Source organism: Euprymna scolopes, chromosome 46, assembly GCF_053919585.1.
Source record: "Euprymna scolopes isolate OS-2025 chromosome 46, ASM5391958v1, whole genome shotgun sequence".
Taxonomy (NCBI): domain Eukaryota; kingdom Metazoa; phylum Mollusca; class Cephalopoda; order Sepiida; family Sepiolidae; genus Euprymna; species Euprymna scolopes.
Window position 1 is genome coordinate 86368887 of NC_136527.1, and position 19654 is coordinate 86388540.

The 19654-nt window shown below is 36.3% G+C and overlaps 1 protein-coding gene across 1 annotated transcript in view; it reads right to left on the reverse strand.

Annotated features, from left to right (window-relative positions):
* Positions 1-3393: 3393 nt before the first annotated feature.
* Positions 3394-19654, reverse strand: part of LOC145270801 (uncharacterized) — a 16699-nt gene continuing 438 nt past the window's right edge. The window contains exons 1-2 of the mRNA XM_080126389.1: positions 19305-19654; positions 3394-4434 (exon numbers count right to left, since the gene is read on the reverse strand). The exon at positions 19305-19654 is cut by the window's right edge and continues 438 nt beyond it. Of these exons, the coding sequence (XP_079982515.1) occupies positions 3449-4252 (804 nt within the window). The 5' untranslated portion in view covers positions 4253-4434; positions 19305-19654 and the 3' untranslated portion in view covers positions 3394-3448. The remainder of the gene's footprint in view (positions 4435-19304) is intronic.

Here is a 19654-nt window from a genome sequence, read left to right on the forward strand (position 1 = left end):
CAAAAATAAAAAATTAAAAAAAAATTAATGGAAACAAAGATGAAGTAAAAAAGAAAAAAGAAAAAAAAAATCAAACAAAAAAAAAAATCTAAAAATATTTTTTTTTAAATCAAAAAGAAAAATTAAAAAATCGAGTAAAAAAAAAATTGTAAACAAAAAAAAATCAAACTTTTTTTTTAAATTAAAAAAATCTAAAAAAATATTTTTTTTAAATCAAAAAGAAAAATAAAAAAAAATCGAGTAAAAAAAAAAATTGTAAAAAACAAAAAAAAAATCAAACAAAAACTTTTTTTTAAATTAAAAAAAGAAATTGTAAAAAACAAAAAATCAAATTAATTAGCTCACTATTAAATAAAAAATAATATTTCAGTAAAAAACAATTATAATTCTGAATGTTTGGGATGAGATATGAATGTTAAAGTAATCAGACCATTGCGTTATCCGCACAACGTTACGTTCAATGTAACCAACATTTATCAGGTGTAAAAGCCACCATGTTTTGGAAGGAACAAAAAATGCAGTTAGCTCTGCACTGTAAGGTTTCGAATTTTTGGATCTACTTGGAAGTAAGTTTACATCTATATATATAAAAGCAAAAATGTATGTTCGCTTTTTGTGCATGTCCAAGAAAGGCTTTTTTCAGAGAAGTGGTCGGTCGGCTCACAACTTTTTAAAACTGTTTAGATCGCATATAAATTGTAATATCTCAAAGTTAACAACGAAGCTCGCCTGTCTATTTAATTTACTCGATTTCGGGAAGATAAATATTCAACATTTGTCGCTCGCCGCATGTGGGTTAGTCTTTTTCCTATAACATCTTGGGAAAATAAAAATTACTATCCCGCAGTCAAACTTGACCTCATTAACTCATTAAAACGGGCACCTGCCAAATCCAAGTAATTAAATAAATTCAAACGTGTTTCCGTTAGCATCTCGCGGTGGGGCAATGGTTAACGTTGCACTTTTTTTTTTTTCACACTTTAATTTACAACTTTGCCTCAAGGGTTCGGGTTCGATCCTTATACTTACCTACAAAAACGATTTTTTTAACCCCCCCCCCCCCCGAGTTTCCACACACACCTCCAAACACCCGGGCAACGCCGGGTACCCCTCGCTAGTTAATTATAAAAATGCTTTAATTATCAGGGAATCTTAGAGGTATCATTTTTAACTTATGATTAAATTTTTATTAAAATCCATCAACCAATTGTAAGTTTTTAGTTGGTTGGGTGGTTGTTTTTGTTTTACGGCATATCAACCCTTTTCAGGTTATTTAATGCTGAATCAAGTGATTTTGAAAAAAATTTTTTATTAGAATATATTTGTTTTTTTCAAGTCAGTTTCTATTTAACCCATAGTTGGGACCCTAACAGGTACTACCACTCCAAGTCAGAGTGGACCTGGGAGCAATGGCAATTAAAAAAATGTCAGGAAAAAAAAAAGGTTAGCTCTGCGCTCTAAGGTTTCGAATTTTTTAATAAAATCCATCAACCAATTGTAAGTTTGCTGGTTTCAGTATGATTAATCATGTGTTATTCAATTTGTTTTAACCAGATTTTTTTTGATTTTTTTATACATTATAATTAATGTTTTTTTGCCTCATCAGTAGAATCAAAGTCACCAATGAAGGCAACCCCAATCCCCCATCAGAAACAGCGGCATGAAAAAAGCCGACCGGACAGTCCTTTGGGAGCCTGAGCCACTTGCGGATGCTGTTTCGCACGTTAACATCGATAGCCCTGAGAGTATTGTGGCGCACGTTGCCCAAGACAAATGAATGCAATAGCCGGGGCATCGCATATCCCCGCCAGAGCTCAATGCGCTGCTGCGGCTTTAACGGAGCAGAATGCAACTCCCCGAGCCAGTCATGGACCACCTTGTGGTGTGGAAAGGGAAGTATCCCCTTCCAGTCGAAACTGACCCCGAGCAGCACAAACGAATCCAAGACCCCTAGGGTTCGAACGGGTTGAGCACCACAGACAAGCTCCGCTGCGGCCAGGTGTACGTTTTTCGCCTTCTTGTTAGACAAGATGGCAAGAGACAGTGATTTAGCGGGGTTAATCACCATACCCGATCGCGCCAAAGCTAGTTCCACCGCCTCAAGCTTTACTCGCATACCCTCTGGAGTCCGAGCGAAGAGAGTAAGGTCATCGGCGTAAGCTAACGCCCCTACCTCAGTTGACCCCATTGGATAAGCGATCTCGGGCAAGGGACAAGGAAAGAACCTCATCCATGACCATGTTAAAAAGCAGAGGCAACAAAGGGTCGCCCTGGCGAACACCACGGGAAGGGTGAAAAACCCGGTCTCCCAGCACGCTGGTCGTAGCATCATAGCCGGCCCGGATGTAGCGCACCAGAGGATCTGGTGCGCCAAACCTGCGCGCTGCCCGGCAGATCGAGTCGTGATTAACGGTGTCAAACGCTTTGGAAACGTCGATCATCACCGTCACAGAGATCCCGTGTCTCCCGATGGGCACTCTTGAGAATTGCATTTAAACAGGTGGTGACCTCCAGGCAGCCATCCCTTGCAATTGGGCGAAGGAGGGTGGCTCGCTGGCATCCGGCGACTTCGGGATAAGGGAGACTCTTGATCGGATAAGAGAGAGGGGAGGTGCTTCGCAAAGCAACACAAGGTTTAAGGTGGCTGTCACTATTTTAACCCCCTGCAAGGTCTCGTAGGAGACAACGTTCGCTGATAATTAAATTACTTTTATAATTTGCGTAAACTTTGGTACTTGTACAGTTTAATCAACATATAAAAATGAAAATATCAAAAAAAGTTTATATTGTACGTATCCGTTTTGAACTGAAGATCTCCGAAAAAAAACAAAAAAACATTTCACTTAATTTGATAGAGTAGTTTTTTTGTGTTTTTTACAGCGGAAAACATGTTTTTATGACAGCACTTTGAAGGCAGACATCTTGGATTTTTTCTTAATTTTTGTTTGGATTTTAGAAACGCCACAGGAAGATAAATCCATGTAAAGCGCGGACATCCCCTCCCCATCTTTAATTCTAGCTTTTCTTCATAAAAATCGAACATTTTGCTCGGTATCATAACAAATTGTTTTTTCGCTGTAAAAAAAAAAAAACCTACTTGATGAAATTAAGTGAAATTTTTTATTCAGAGAATTTCGTTCCATAACGGATACGTACAATTTAATTATTTTTCGATATTTTCATTTTTTAATGTGTTGATTAAACTGTACAAGTACCTTTTACTTCAAACTAGATAAAAAATGTGAAACCTTAGAGTACAGAACTACCCTCACTTCTTTTTGCTACCAAATCATGGCGACTTTTATACCTGAAGAAGGTCGAAGGTTACATCGGCCGAAACGTTGTGCAGATAAGATGTGAGAATGATTGTTCGATTAATCGAAACAAAATAAATAATATTTCAACATTATTGATAACAAGACAAAGTTACAAGATATTGTCAAATTTGTCACGGTTCAACAACTTCCTGGAGTTCCGCTGGACTTTCGATAATTTGAATAATCATTTCGCCATCCAAAACAGACGGCGCGGTCGGGTCGTTCACCTTACACTGATGTATGTCAAAAAGTTTCCGATTGTCAATAACAAAACCGCATTCCTGGCACATAAAAAACTGTTTCTCAACAAGTTCTTCGTAGTCGGCGTCTGCTGTTTGGATTGATATTTCTCTAACGTCTTGAATCGAGCCAAGATCAGCATCAGTCGACACGATCTGAGAGGTTTTCGCCGTCTCGATCTCAACATTGTGGGCACGCATGTGTGACTTGAGCGTGAACTTATACTTGGTCGAATAGTTGCAATATGTGCACTTGTAAGGCGTGTCATAATTGTGCAACAGCATATGTGACGCCAGAGCCTGCGGGTCACTGAAATTTGTGCCGCACGTGTGACAAAGACTCGCGCTATTCTTTTTCAAATGTTTCCTCAAATGAGTTCTCAAATTACTGCGATCGTTTGTCGCAAAGTCACAAACATTGCAAGTGAACGGTTTTAATCCGGAATGTTTCAAAATGTGCACCTTCAGGTTTTTTTTCCACGCTGTCCGAAAATCACACAATTCACACTTGTAGCATCGTTCCCCCGTGTGGATCCGATTATGGTGTTCTAAGTCTCGTGGTGAACCAGTGCGGAAGTCGCAGTTCATACAGCATAACGGCTTTGCAGGGTTCCCGCTGCACTTGTGGCTTTCGATTTCCACTGCATTCTTAAAACCAAGCTGGCAGCTAGGACATCTGTGCGGACGTTGCACCATTCGGCATGCGAAATCCTGATGAAACTTGAGCGTCAATTGCGTAGCGAATGTCTTGAAGCAGTCTTTGCACTGATTCGTTTTCACTTCCTTCCCAGACGTGTGTAACTGCTTTTCATGGCGTTGCAGGTGATGCGCGTGGAAGAACGCAGCGGAACAGAAAGAACATTTATAATGGCGTTCGTCTACAAGAAATTGAAAACAAATTGATATTAAAATTGAAAACATAAATGGGTCAAAGTTCACCATTACGCCAACTGGAGACGTCTCAACATTTTGCAATAAATCAACAACTTTTAAAGGTTTTCGAGTATGCTGAACACAGATATCACCGGGAAAATTAGCGCAGACAAATAGTTTTCGAGATATAAATATCTGAATCGTGCAATGTAATTTCTAGTAGTTTGAATTGGCCGCCATCTTTGTTGTTTCAATGAAATGGGATAGTGAGCATGCGATATGTGTTGTTATGTTTAACGGTTATTCAACGCTATTTCTTTCGGGATAAACATCCCCCCACCTCCCAATGTTAAGAACGGCTTTTAGAATAACCCCCCTCCCCATGTTAATAACGGCTTTCGGAATAAACATCCCCCACACCTCCTGATGTTAATAACGGCTTTTGGAATAAACGCCCCCCCCTTCTCCATGTTAAGAATGGCTTTCGGAATAAACATCTCCCACTTCCCCATGTTAAAAATGGCTTTCGGAATAAACATACATCTCCCCATGTTAAGAATGGCTTTCGGAATAAACATACACCTCCACATGCTAAGAACGGCTCTCAGAATAAACATACACTTCTCCATGCTAAGAACGGCTTTCAGAATAAACATACACTTCCCCATGTTAAGAACGGCTTTCGGTATGACACCCCCCCCACCCACTTCCCCATGTTAAGAACGGCTTTTGCAATAAACATCTCCCCACCTCCTCATGTTAAGAACGGCTTTCAGAATTGCGTTGAGTCAACTACACAGATCATCCGCTCACTGCAGCGTGCGCACGCATGCTCAATATACCATTTCATGGAAACAACAAAGATGGCGGCCAAATAAAACTACTAGAAATTATGTAACAAAATACAGAATATTTATATCTCAAACTATTTGACTGCGCTAATTTTCCCTATGGTATTTGTTTTCAGCATACCAAGTCGTCATTTTTTTAAGAAATTATTGAGGCGTCTTCAGTTGGCATAACGGTGAACAGTGACCAAAAAATGGGTACAATGCTATAGTATGCAAGATACTTACAATTAATTAATATTAAGATTTATTAACTTTATATTATATATATATTAAAGCGAAAGTATCTGTGTGTCAGTTTGTGTATATTTTCCTACGCAATAACTCTGTCAATTTTCAGTCTACAGACTCGAAATTTGATATACAACGCACTGAGATTTGGGAAAATCTTTATAATTCGTTTTTGGCCAGAAATTTGGCTGTTAAGAGGTAAAAGTTCAACGATTTGACCTTTGAGAACTCTACCAAACTCTTCCGGCAATTTTGGGTCTAAACACTTCAAATTTTAGATATAGGTTCTTTGGACATGGATCTAACTTAATAACTTGATTTGATCCCAAAGCAGTAAATGTTAAGGGGTCATAATAGGGGTCAAAGTTTTAAAAAATTTGACCTCTGCGGTCTCTACCAAATTATTCAGACAATTTCTGGTCTAAACATTTGAAATTTTACATAAAAGGGTATTCAGAGATAGGGCAAGCTTTTTAATCGGTTTGGGTCGAAAATTTGAGCTATAAATATATGTATGTATGTTTGCGTGTCTGCCTGAAACTTTTGACAGAGGCAACGGATTTTCACAAGATCTATATTGTTTTGAAGCTTGACCCTTCAGACGACAAATACCGAAAAATTGGTTAAAACATTAATTTCTTCACCCTCAACTGGGTGCTTTTCAGCAGGGAGGTGTCGCCTTTTTTTGAAAGTCATCCCCTCTTTTCGATTATCTAGCCTTAATTTAAACCTACGCCACTTCTGGTTTGCCGGTGGTCATAACAGCAAAGACATCACGTTTTTTTGCTGTTCTTTTCCTCCATCGCGGTACAGGTTCGAGCCTGCCTTCCTACTACAAACTTTTTTTTTTTTTGCTCAACACACACCTCCAAACACCCGGGCAACGCCGGGCACCCATGCTAGTATTATATATACTATATATTACATAGTGGCATTTGTCTACAAGAAATTGAATAGAATGATATTAATTATATACGTTCTTTAAAAATTTGGTTATTAATTAAATAATAAATTAAATACTTTATATTAACATTTATTTACTTTATTATTGCATTTACTGGATGGAATTCGTTTACAAGAAATTGAAAACCAATTGATACAAATTAAATACTTTTTATAAACATTTATTAATTAATTAAACAATAGTTTAAACAAATGAAGCATGGTTCCACATGAGTGCACAGTAGACGAGGCATAAAAAAAAATTACTAAGTTCAGCATCCCCCCCCCCCACTGAGCCCTAAAAGTCCCCCGGGGAACGTCAAATCCTGGTGAAAATGTACAAACGGTGCAGTTTTAGGCCTTAACATATGTAGATTTGAGTTCTGCACCATGCAAAAAAAGAAATGACTAAGTCCATCATTTGCACCCCCCCTTCCCCCTGTTTAGCCTCAAAAGTCGCCAAGGTCTTAACATATTTAAATTTGGGTTCCGCACCATGCAAAACTGCTAAATAAACTATTTACTAAACATACACAGAAAATTTTGACATAGACAGAAAATTTTGGACAAACATGGTAAAATAGTCCCCAAAAAAACTATTCGCAACCAGATTTTCAAAGATACTATGGATTGAGTTGGGCAGCAACATGTCTGATCATATTACACTTGAATTTCTGCATGTCAGTACAATCAGGAAAGCAGGGGCCTGGAAGGAAATTCCAAAGTGCAGCAGTCCGAGGGAAAAAGCTATTTGAGTAGAATGTTTTTTTTTTTTGTTTTTTTTACTCATGTTCACCCCTTACAAAGCATATCGCCACTTTGACGTAAGGGGCTACTATTTGGGGCCATGTCTAGGAAAGATTAACAAGATATTTGTTTGTTACAGTTAAACTTCTGCATATCAGTACAGCCAGGACAGCAGGCAGCAGGAAGGGAATTCCAAAGTCTAACTGTTCGAGGGAAGAAATTATTAGAATAGAAAGCTTTTCTGGCATTTAGGGATAACAACAGTGAAGGGGTGAGATCTTATTGCTAAGCGGGTTTTCGTGGATATGTACGTCGAGGGGATACAAGTGAAACGAGTTCATTAGAACACATTCCATTAAAATATTTGTAAAACAGGCACAGTGATGCAACATTGTGGCGATGGGACAGGGGTTGGAGCTTAGTTGACAAAGTGGGACCGATTATATCGAAAACTCTTTTTTGGACCCTATACAAGAGGGAGATGCTAATGGTAGATGCACCAGCCCAGATGTGGCAACAATACTCCATGCATGGGTGGATGATGGCCTTTTAAAGGTGCAGGATACTCTCAGGTGCGAGTAGTTTTCTAGCTCGATAAAGGGAACCCACCTTTTTTGCAGCAGCCTTTGCAATGTCTTCTATGTATTTGTTCCAGTTCATATTGCCCACAAATGTTAGGCTGAGGAGTTTGAATGTAGAATTATCAGGTAGGGTACTATTTGTCATAAATATAGGGGTTGGAGAGGCGTCTTGTAATTGTTAAATGAGAGCAGCTTAGTTGTACTAGCTGCATTATACTATATATTAAATGTTGCCATCCATTTGCGGCCCCATTCTACTATAGTCTGGAGGTCATTTTCTAACGATTCGGACATTGTCTTAGATTTATGTACATCTGTTCGTTCCTCATGCTTATTATAGGGCATTGTATCATCAGCAAATATACCCATCTCAGATACAATATTATCAGGGAGGTCGTTTATGAATATCATGAATAATAATGCTCCAAGGATCAACCCTTGAGATACTTCCGCATTAATGTTATGCTGCTTGGATGTACGTCTGACAACCTGTATGCTTTTATTGTTTAAGAAGGATCTAATTTTATTTAGTATACGTCCAGTTATATCATACAATTTAATTTTCATTGGCAGCCCTTTATGCCAGACTTTTTCAAAGGCCTTGCATATATCAAGGGCTACAATCCTGGCTTCGTCCGCCTTATCCAGTACTCTTTTTTGGACCCTATACAAGAGGGAGAGACTAGTGGTAGATGCATCAGCCTAGAAGCGGCAACAATACTCCATGCATGGGCGAATGACGGCTTTGTACAGATACTGGATACTCTCAGGTGTGAGTAGTCTTCTAGCTCGATAGAGGGAACCGACATTCTTTGCAGCAGCCTTTGCAATGTCCTCAATGTATTTGTTCCAGTTCATATTATCCGCAGGGGAGGTGTCTTGTAATTGTTAAAGGAGAGCAGCTTTGTTTTACTAGCTTTGAATGTAACCATCCATTTGCGGCCGCATTCCACTACAATCTTTACAACATTTCTACAGTGAAGGGGTGGGATTTTGCTGCCTGTCAAGTTTGTAATGGGTATTGTCATTGAAGGGGTACTAGTGCTCGGAGTTCGTTTCTGTGATGGGAGAGAGGTTGGAGTTTAGTTGATAGTTCATATATATATATATATATATATATATATATATATATATATATATACATATAAGTAAATTCTTGGTACAGCAAAATGGAAGGAGAAATTTCAGAGGAAACATAATTTAATTTAAATACCAAAGAAAACAAAAAAAACGGGCAGGTGAAATTATTAAAATTTCCTTAAGGCCTTATTATAAATATAATAAAAACTACTATTGAACGTAAAATTGCTACATTTAATACTGTTAAACATATCGGTCCATCACGTTGTCTCATTTATTTAAAATTACCATGGTTAGGTCCTGTTGGCCTTCATATTGTTAAAAGGATTTCTTCTGCTACTCAACGTTGTTTTCCAGCTACTATGCTTAGAGTAGTTTACACAACTCGAACCTTTTTCTCTTCTTTTCGTAAAGATGTTTTGCCAACCATTCAAAAGAATTCTGTTGTTTATAAATTTGTTTGTCAGTGTGGAGCTGACTACGTTGGCAAAACATCCCAAAGATTGGAAATGAGAATATCCCAACACATCCCTCGGGATATTCGACTACACCAGGTTTCGAGAACATCCGGGCACTCCCAAGCTCATGAGTCCGCCATCGGCAATCACCTGATGAGTATAAATAGGTGTTCTGATCAATATTCCGATGGGTGGTTTTATGTTTTATACAGTGCGAGGTCGAACTATCATCTCAATATCATTGAGGCGTTAGTCATTAACAACTCTCGACCTAGCCTGTGTAGACAAAAGATTTTGAAACATCAGTTGGATATATTTATTGATTTAAAACCACCTGAACAATGAGATTTTTTTTTTCTCACTGTGCTTCTAACTAAAACCAAATTCCCTTCTTTCCTCATTCGATTCTTAGTTTTTAATTTATCATTCTGACGTTTCCTCTTAGAAGGTCAGACGATAAGGCGTTAAGGAAATTTTAATAATTTCACCTGCCCGTTTTTTCGTTTTCTTTGGTATTTAAATTAAATTATGTTTCCTCTGATATATATATATATATATATATAAGAAATGAAAACTTTAAGTTGAAATTTACAATCAAATTTATTGCTCAACAGGATACTCCAAAAAACAATTTACAAAGTGCTTATTCTGCGGACTTTCAATTCAAAGAAAGTGTTGTATTAGAGATAGGGGTGTTATGTCTGTGTGTGGTTGTATGCGCGCACGTGTGTGTGTTTTAATGCGTCGGGTCTGATTTATGTGTGGGTGTGTGTATGTGTATGGGTGTGCATGCGAGTGTACCTTGCATTTCATGTTTTTGTGTGATGGTATTAGGTTCTGTTCAGTTCAGGAGTGAATTTGGTGATGAAGTTTTTTTCCTGTGTAAGTAAATAAAAATAATTGTCTGTTTGGAAGATTGGCATTATTTTGAAGCTGTTTCCACTGCATGTGTGTACGTGTTTTGAAACATAGAGGTGTCTGTTATCTGCAATTTTGATGTTGCTCTTATTGAAAGTCCGCAGAATAAGCACTTTGACAATTGTTTTTTGGAGTATCCTGTCGAGCAATAGATTTGATTGTAAATTTCAACTTTTTTAGTTTTTATTTCTTTTCTCTTATAATAAGCTCTACTCTCTATTATTTGTGTATTGAGCTTTTTTTATTTGGTTGGGATTAAAATATTTATGTATAAATACTTGTTTTTTTATATTAGATCAGGTATTAGGTAAAATAGGTAAACATTGCATCTCCTTTGATTTCACTATATACATAATATTATATATATATATATATATATATATATATACACACACATAATATATACATTATATATATATATATATATATATATATATATATATATATACACACACACATAATATATACATTATATATATATATATATATATATATATATATATATATACACTTGTTTATTGTTATATAAACATGGTCACATCCTGCTGCTACAAATAGCCACTTGATGATATCTGTTGTTTGATTGAAACAAGTGGCTATTTGTAGCAGCAGGATGTGACCATGTTTATATAACAATAAACAAGTATTATCAGCTCTTTTTATTGAGCACTATCTAACAACCTCGTTGAATTCATTAGTCCATTACTTTTGAATAAAAAAAAAACCCGAGTATATATATATATATATATATAGACTTATATGTAATATACTGAGTTCGTGTAATTCAGTACATTTTCATATACCAATAGGTTTTAAGCCAAAAATGGTTGACTTAAGGAGTAAACTACAAAATTATCACATTTCATAACTGAGCATTAATATTGACATGGAAACAATTGTAACGTAAAATGAAATACACTTTTTGTTGCCATCAACACCTTGTCTTGAAGTCTTGATTTTGCACACACAGTATATATATATATATATATATATATATATATATATTTATTTCTTAATCTATATATATAAAAATGTAACTCTCGGTTAGTTCGCAATTAATAGTCTAAAAAACCACTGGACGGATGGCTTCCACGTTTTGGTATAATATGTTTACTATATCAATGTGTGTTTTTATATATTTCTTTTTAATTATAACATTATACTTAATTTTTCTATGATAAATAGGTGTTTTTCTTTGTATCGAGAGGCCATTTTTTTTATTTAGGGACAATTATTTATTACCGCTTCCTGTCACGTGACCAGTGTTATAATTTAGCGGTTTTCCTGCTAGATCTGGAGATTTCGGTTGCAATCTAGCGGGGAATTCTAGAAAATTTGGAGATATTTAGCACCCACACACCCGCAATTTTATTAAAAATACTTTAAAACATAAAATAAACTCATTCATGTAAGTAAAAAAAAGTAGCATTTATTGCCTTTGGTAACAATTATTTATTGATTATTTGTTTTGTTTTTCACCTTTTTTCCACTAACCATTCTTAAATCTTGCTATAAAATCGATTTTTCCAAGTACATTTTAGGGGGTGGGGGCATTCCAACCTCCAAAGTAAAAAGCAAGAAACAACAGCAAAAAAAAAAAAAAAGAAACTTATACCAATACAGTAGAATTTAATTATCTACCAACCTAAATACTTTTAACATGCTAAAACAAAGTTTTTTTGTTTTTTTATTTTTCTAATTTCAAAATATGTTGCACCATTATTGTGATGTTTAATTTGCAGTATATTTCAATTTAACTTTTATTATAAAAAGTTTGAGTTTATGATTTGTTTCCTGCAAAAAAAAAATACCCAAAAAAAACAGGCAACACTAGCTGATAAAATATGTAAGCCTTCTGGGGAGCTAACCGCTTCAATATAATTCCAGAAACATATAGTGAGAAAAAACGGAACATTTTATATATTGAGTATACTATATTTATAATTTTTTTATGGTTAAAAAGTTAAAATATGGAGTTTGGGGGGGGGGTAGTGATTTTTGAAAATTTCAGACGATAAAAGTTAAAAATCTAGCGATTTTCTGGACATTTCTTTCTCCTGATCTCGCGTTTTTTTTTTAAATCTCAGTTGACAACATTGCATCACTAAAAAAACAAGAGGGGATGTAGGTATAGATAGGTGACAATCTTATAGACCAAAGCATCTCAGAGTGTATTCAATTGAAAAATTTCTAAGTCCAAACAAGAGGGGATGTAGGTATTGATAGATGGCAATCTTATAGACCAAGGCATCTCAGCGTGTATTCAATTGAAAAATTTCTAACTCCAAACAAGAGGGGATGTAGGTATTGATAGGTGACAATCTTATAGACCAAGGCATCTCAGCGTGTATTCAATTGAAAAATTTCTAAGTCCAAACAAGAGGGGATGTAGGTATAGATAGGTGACAATCTTATAGACCAAAGCATCTCAGAGTGTATTCAATTGAAAAATTTCTAAGTCCAAACAAGAGGGGATGTAGGTATAGATAGGTGACAATCTTATAGACCAAGGCATCTCAGAGTGTATTCAAGTGAAAAATTTCTAAGTCCAAACAAGAGGGGATGTAGGTATAGATAGGTGACAATCTTATAGACCAAAGCATCTCAGAGTGTATTCAAGTGAAAAATTTCTAAGTCCAAACAAGAGGGGATGTAGGTATAGATAGGTGACAATCTTATAGACCAAAGCATCTCAGAGTGTATTCAATTGAAAAATTTCTAAGTCCAAACAAGAGGGGATGTAGGTATAGATAGGTGACAATCTTATAGACCAAGGCATCTCAGAGTGTATTCAATTGAATAAATTCTAAGTCCAAACAAGAGGGGATGTAGGTATAGATAGGTGACAATCTTATAGACCAAGGCATCTCAGCGTGTATTCAATTGAAAAATTTCTAAGTCCAAACAAGAGGGGATGTAGGTATAGATAGGTGACAATCTTATAGACCAAGGCATCTCAGAGTGTATTCAAGTGAAAAATTTCTAAGTCCAAACAAGAGGGGATGTAGGTATAGATAGGTGACAATCTTATAGACCAAGGCATCTCAGCGTGTATTCAATTGAAAAATTTCTAAGTCCAAACAAGAGGGGATGTAGGTATAGATAGGTGACAATCTTATAGACCAAAGCATCTCAGAGTGTATTCAATTGAAAAATTTCTAACTCCAAACAAGAGGGGATGTAGGTATAGATAGGTGACAATCTTATAGACCAAAGCATCTCAGAGTGTATTCAATTGAAAAATTTCTAAGTCAAACAAGAGGGGATGTAGGTATAGATAGGTGACAATCTTATAGACCAAGGCATCTCAGAGTGTATTCAATTGAAAAAATTCTAAGTCCAAACAAGAGGGGATGTAGGTATAGATAGGTGACAATCTTATAGACCAAAGCATCTCAGAGTGTATTCAATTGAAAAATTTCTAAGTCAAACAAGAGGGGATGTAGGTATAGATAGGTGACAATCTTATAGACCAAGGCATCTCAGAGTGTATTCAATTGAAAAAATTCTAAGTCCAAACAAGAGGGGATGTAGGCATTGATAGATGGCAATCTTATAGACCAAGGCATCTCAGCGTGTATTCAATTGAAAAATTTCTAAGTCCAAACAAGAGGGGATGTAGGTATAGATAGGTGACAATCTTATAGACCAAGGCATCTCAGAGTGTATTCAAGTGAAAAATTTCTAAGTCCAAACAAGAGGGGATGTAGGTATTGATAGGTGACAATCTTATAGACCAAGGCATCTCAGCGTGTATTCACGTGAAAAATTTCTAAGTCCAAACAAGAGGGGGATGTAGGTATAGATAGGTGACAATCTTATAGACCAAGGCATCTCAGCGTGTATTCAATTGAAAAATTTCTAAGTCCAAACAAGAGGGGATGTAGGTATAGATAGGTGACAATCTTATAGACCAAGGCATCTCAGCGTGTATTCAATTGAAAAATTTCTAAGTCCAAACAAGAGGGGATGTAGGTATAGATAGGTGACAATCTTATAGACCAAGGCATCTCAGCGTGTATTCAATTGAAAAATTTCTAAGTCCAAACAAGAGGGGATGTAGGTATAGATAGGTGACAATCTTATAGACCAAGGCATCTCAGCGTGTATTCAATTGAAAAATTTCTAAGTCCAAACAAGAGGGGATGTAGGTATAGATAGGTGACAATCTTATAGACCAAGGCATCTCAGCGTGTATTCAATTGAAAAATTTCTAAGTCCAAACAAGAGGGGATGTAGGTATAGATAGGTGACAATCTTATAGACCAAGGCATCTCAGCGTGTATTCAATTGAAAAATTTCTAAGTCCAAACAAGAGGGGATGTAGGTATAGATAGGTGACAATCTTATAGACCAAGGCATCTCAGAGTGTATTCAATTGAAAAATTTCTAAGTCCAAACAGGAGGGGATGTAGGTATAGATAGGTGACAATCTTATAGACCAAGGCATCTCAGCGTGTATTCAATTGAAAAATTTCTAAGTCCAAACAAGAGGGGATGTAGGTATAGATAGGTGACAATCTTATAGACCAAGGCATCTCAGCGTGTATTCAATTGAAAAATTTCTAAGTCCAAACAAGAGGGGATGTAGGTATAGATAGGTGACAATCTTATAGACCAAGGCATCTCAGCGTGTATTCACGTGAAAAATTTCTAAGTCCAAACAAGAGGGGATGTAGGTATAGATAGGTGACAATCTTATAGACCAAGGCATCTCAGCGTGTATTCAATTGAAAAATTTCTAAGTCCAAACAAGAGGGGATGTAGGTATAGATAGGTGACAATCTTATAGACCAAGGCATCTCAGAGTGTATTCAATTGAAAAATTTCTAAGTCCAAACAAGAGGGGATGTAGGTATAGATAGGTGACAATCTTATAGACCAAGGCATCTCAGAGTGTATTCAATTGAATGAATTCTAAGTCCAAACAAGAGGGGATGTAGGTATAGATAGGTGACAATCTTATAGACCAAGGCATCTCAGCGTGTATTCAATTGAAAAATTTCTAAGTCCAAACAAGAGGGGATGTAGGTATAGATAGGTGACAATCTTATAGACCAAGGCATCTCAGAGTGTATTCAAGTGAAAAATTTCTAAGTCCAAACAAGAGGGGATGTAGGTATAGATAGGTGACAATCTTATAGACCAAGGCATCTCAGCGTGTATTCAATTGAAAAAATTCTAAGTCCAAACAAGAGGGGATGTAGGTATAGATAGGTGACAATTTTATAGACCAAAGCATCTCAGAGTGTATTCAATTGAAAAATTTCTAAGTCCAAACAAGAGGGGATGTAGGCATTGATAGATGGCAATCTTATAGACCAAGGCATCTCAGCGTGTATTCAATTGAAAAATTTCTAAGTCCAAACAAGAGGGGATGTAGGTATAGATAGGTGACAATCTTATAGACCAAGGCATCTCAGAGTGTATTCAAGTGAAAAATTTCTAAGTCCAAACAAGAGGGGATGTAGGTATTGATAGGTGACAATCTTATAGACCAAGGCATCTCAGCGTGTATTCACGTGAAAAATTTCTAAGTCCAAACAAGAGGGGGATGTAGGTATAGATAGGTGACAATCTTATAGACCAAGGCATCTCAGCGTGTATTCAATTGAAAAATTTCTAAGTCCAAACAAGAGGGGATGTAGGTATAGATAGGTGACAATCTTATAGACCAAGGCATCTCAGCGTGTATTCAATTGAAAAATTTCTAAGTCCAAACAAGAGGGGATGTAGGTATAGATAGGTGACAATCTTATAGACCAAGGCATCTCAGCGTGTATTCAATTGAAAAATTTCTAAGTCCAAACAAGAGGGGATGTAGGTATAGATAGGTGACAATCTTATAGACCAAGGCATCTCAGCGTGTATTCAATTGAAAAATTTCTAAGTCCAAACAAGAGGGGATGTAGGTATAGATAGGTGACAATCTTATAGACCAAGGCATCTCAGCGTGTATTCAATTGAAAAATTTCTAAGTCCAAACAAGAGGGGATGTAGGTATAGATAGGTGACAATCTTATAGACCAAGGCATCTCAGCGTGTATTCAATTGAAAAATTTCTAAGTCCAAACAAGAGGGGATGTAGGTATAGATAGGTGACAATCTTATAGACCAAGGCATCTCAGAGTGTATTCAATTGAAAAATTTCTAAGTCCAAACAGGAGGGGATGTAGGTATAGATAGGTGACAATCTTATAGACCAAGGCATCTCAGCGTGTATTCAATTGAAAAATTTCTAAGTCCAAACAAGAGGGGATGTAGGTATAGATAGGTGACAATCTTATAGACCAAGGCATCTCAGCGTGTATTCAATTGAAAAATTTCTAAGTCCAAACAAGAGGGGATGTAGGTATAGATAGGTGACAATCTTATAGACCAAGGCATCTCAGCGTGTATTCACGTGAAAAATTTCTAAGTCCAAACAAGAGGGGATGTAGGTATAGATAGGTGACAATCTTATAGACCAAGGCATCTCAGCGTGTATTCAATTGAAAAATTTCTAAGTCCAAACAAGAGGGGATGTAGGTATAGATAGGTGACAATCTTATAGACCAAGGCATCTCAGAGTGTATTCAATTGAATGAATTCTAAGTCCAAACAAGAGGGGATGTAGGTATAGATAGGTGACAATCTTATAGACCAAGGCATCTCAGCGTGTATTCAATTGAAAAATTTCTAAGTCCAAACAAGAGGGGATGTAGGTATAGATAGGTGACAATCTTATAGACCAAGGCATCTCAGCGTGTATTCAATTGAAAAATTTCTAAGTCCAAACAAGAGGGGATGTAGGTATAGATAGGTGACAATCTTATAGACCAAGGCATCTCAGAGTGTATTCAATTGAAAAATTTCTAAGTCCAAACAAGAGGGGATGTAGGTATAGATAGGTGACAATCTTATAGACCAAGGCAGCGTGTATTCAATTGAAAAATTTCTAAGTCCAAACAAGAGGGGATGTAGGTATAGATAGGTGACAATCTTATAGACCAAGGCATCTCAGAGTGTATTCAATTGAAAAATTTCAAAGTCCAAACAAGAGGGGATGTAGGTATAGATAGGTGACAATCTTATAGACCAAAGCATCTCAGAGTGTATTCAATTGAAAAAATTCTAAGTCCAAACAAGAGGGGATGTAGGTATAGATAGGTGACAATCTTATAGACCAAAGCATCTCAGAGTGTATTCAATTGAAAAATTTCTAAGTCCAAACAAGAGGGGATGTAGGTATAGATAGGTGACAATCTTATAGACCAAAGCATCTCAGAGTGTATTCAATTGAAAAATTTCTAAGTCCAAACAAGAGGGGATGTAGGTATAGATAGGTGACAATCTTATAGACCAAGGCATCTCAGAGTGTATTCAATTGAAAAATTTCTAAGTCCAAACAAGAGGGGATGTAGGCATTGATAGATGGCAATCTTATAGACCAAGGCATCTCAGCGTGTATTCAATTGAAAAATTTCTAAGTCCAAACAAGAGGGGATGTAGGTATAGATAGGTGACAATCTTATAGACCAAGGCATCTCAGCGTGTATTCAATTGAAAAATTTCTAAGTCCAAACAAGAGGGGATGTAGGTATAGATAGGTGACAATCTTATAGACCAAGGCATCTCAGCGTGTATTCAATTGAAAAATTTCTAAGTATAAACAAGAGGGGATGTAGGTATAGATAGGTGACAATCTTATAGACCAAGGCATCTCAGCGTGTATTCAATTGAAAAATTTCTAACTCCAAACAAGAGGGGATGTAGGTATAGATAGGTGACAATCTTATAGACCAAGGCATCTCAGCGTGTATTCAATTGAAAAATTTCTAAGTCCAAACAAGAGGGGATGTAGGTATAGATAGGTGACAATCTTATAGACCAAAGCATCTCAGAGTGTATTCAATTGAAAAATTTCTAAGTTCAAACAAGAGGGGATGTAGGTATAGATAGGTGACAATCTTATAGACCAAAGCATCTCAGAGTGTATTCAATTGAAAAATTTCTAAGTCCAAACAAGAGGGGATGTAGGCATTGATAGATGGCAATCTTATAGACCAAGGCATCTCAGAGTGTATTCAATTGAAAAATTTCTAAGTCCAAACAAGAGGGGATGTAGGTATTGATAGGTTACAATCTTATAGACCAAGGCATCTCAGCGTGTATTCAATTGAAAAATTTCTAAGTCGAAACAAAGGGGATGTAGGTATAGATAGGTGACAATCTTATAGACCAAGGCATCTCAGCGTGTATTCAATTGAAAATTTCTAAGTCCAAACAAGAGGGGATGTAGGTATAGGTAGATGAAAATCTTATAGACCAAGGCAAGTCAACGTGTATTCAAATGAAAATTTCTAAGCCCTTACAGGGGCGGACGTAGGTATAGGTAGATGAGGAGCTACTAGACCAACACATGTCCACGAGTATTCAATTTAAATTTCTAAGTTCAAAACAGTGTAAATAAGTGTCTGGAAGTGCCCGATCGACGCCTACTGCCATGTTGGGTGAATGTAGGCGTAGCAAAATGCCTTCTAATCTGCTAGGCACATCGGGACTTAGTTTTTTTTCTGCCATTTCTCTGCACCGTGTAGGTTGGCGTCTGGATGTGCCTCATCGATGCCTTGGCATATAAATGTGTAATCAAGTTAAAACTTCTAACTTCAAAACGGGAGTTAGGTACCGGTAAATGAGAAGCTTATCAATCTAGACATGTTGAAATTTATAAGTTCACACATAGTGGATAGCAAGGCGAGGAATAGGGATATAGAATAAGAAAAGAGAGATAGACAGATCTAGATAAATACAGAGGTATAAAGAGAGACAGGCAAGGGAGATACATTTCATGATTCAACTTATATGCTAATAAGAAATAGTTGATATATCAGGAACACAAGCATTGTATTTACTAGTTAATTTTACATCAGAATACACTTGTAGATTTTATGTAGCTTTTTTTCTATAGGGAACATGCAAATAGCAGACATAACATCTAGACATATAAATATATACATAAAACAATTATAGTTATGAGATATATCTGAACTAATCCAAAAAGACAATAATGATGAATATCATCACTTACCTTGGAAAATTATCCAGGCTGTATGCCTACTCACATTCCATCAAACACCAGAAAATCATGAGCAATTGCTTGGTTGATTTTTTTTATTTTTTTTATTTTAATTTTTTTCATACACATTTGTAATTGTGTCTTGTTTTATCAAGTATTTTTGTAGTTAATCTGTGGTGTTGGGAGAGGTGTTAACATGAATCAATTTTGCTTAACATTTTTTATTATGTATATTTTTTCAGTTTACAGAGTCATTCCAGTACCAAGTCTGACACTGTAATTGCTTGAAAAGTATTGCATTGGGAAGGAATCTTTTTTTTTTTTTTTTTTGAGGTGTGCAGGAATTTCAGTAGGGGATGTTT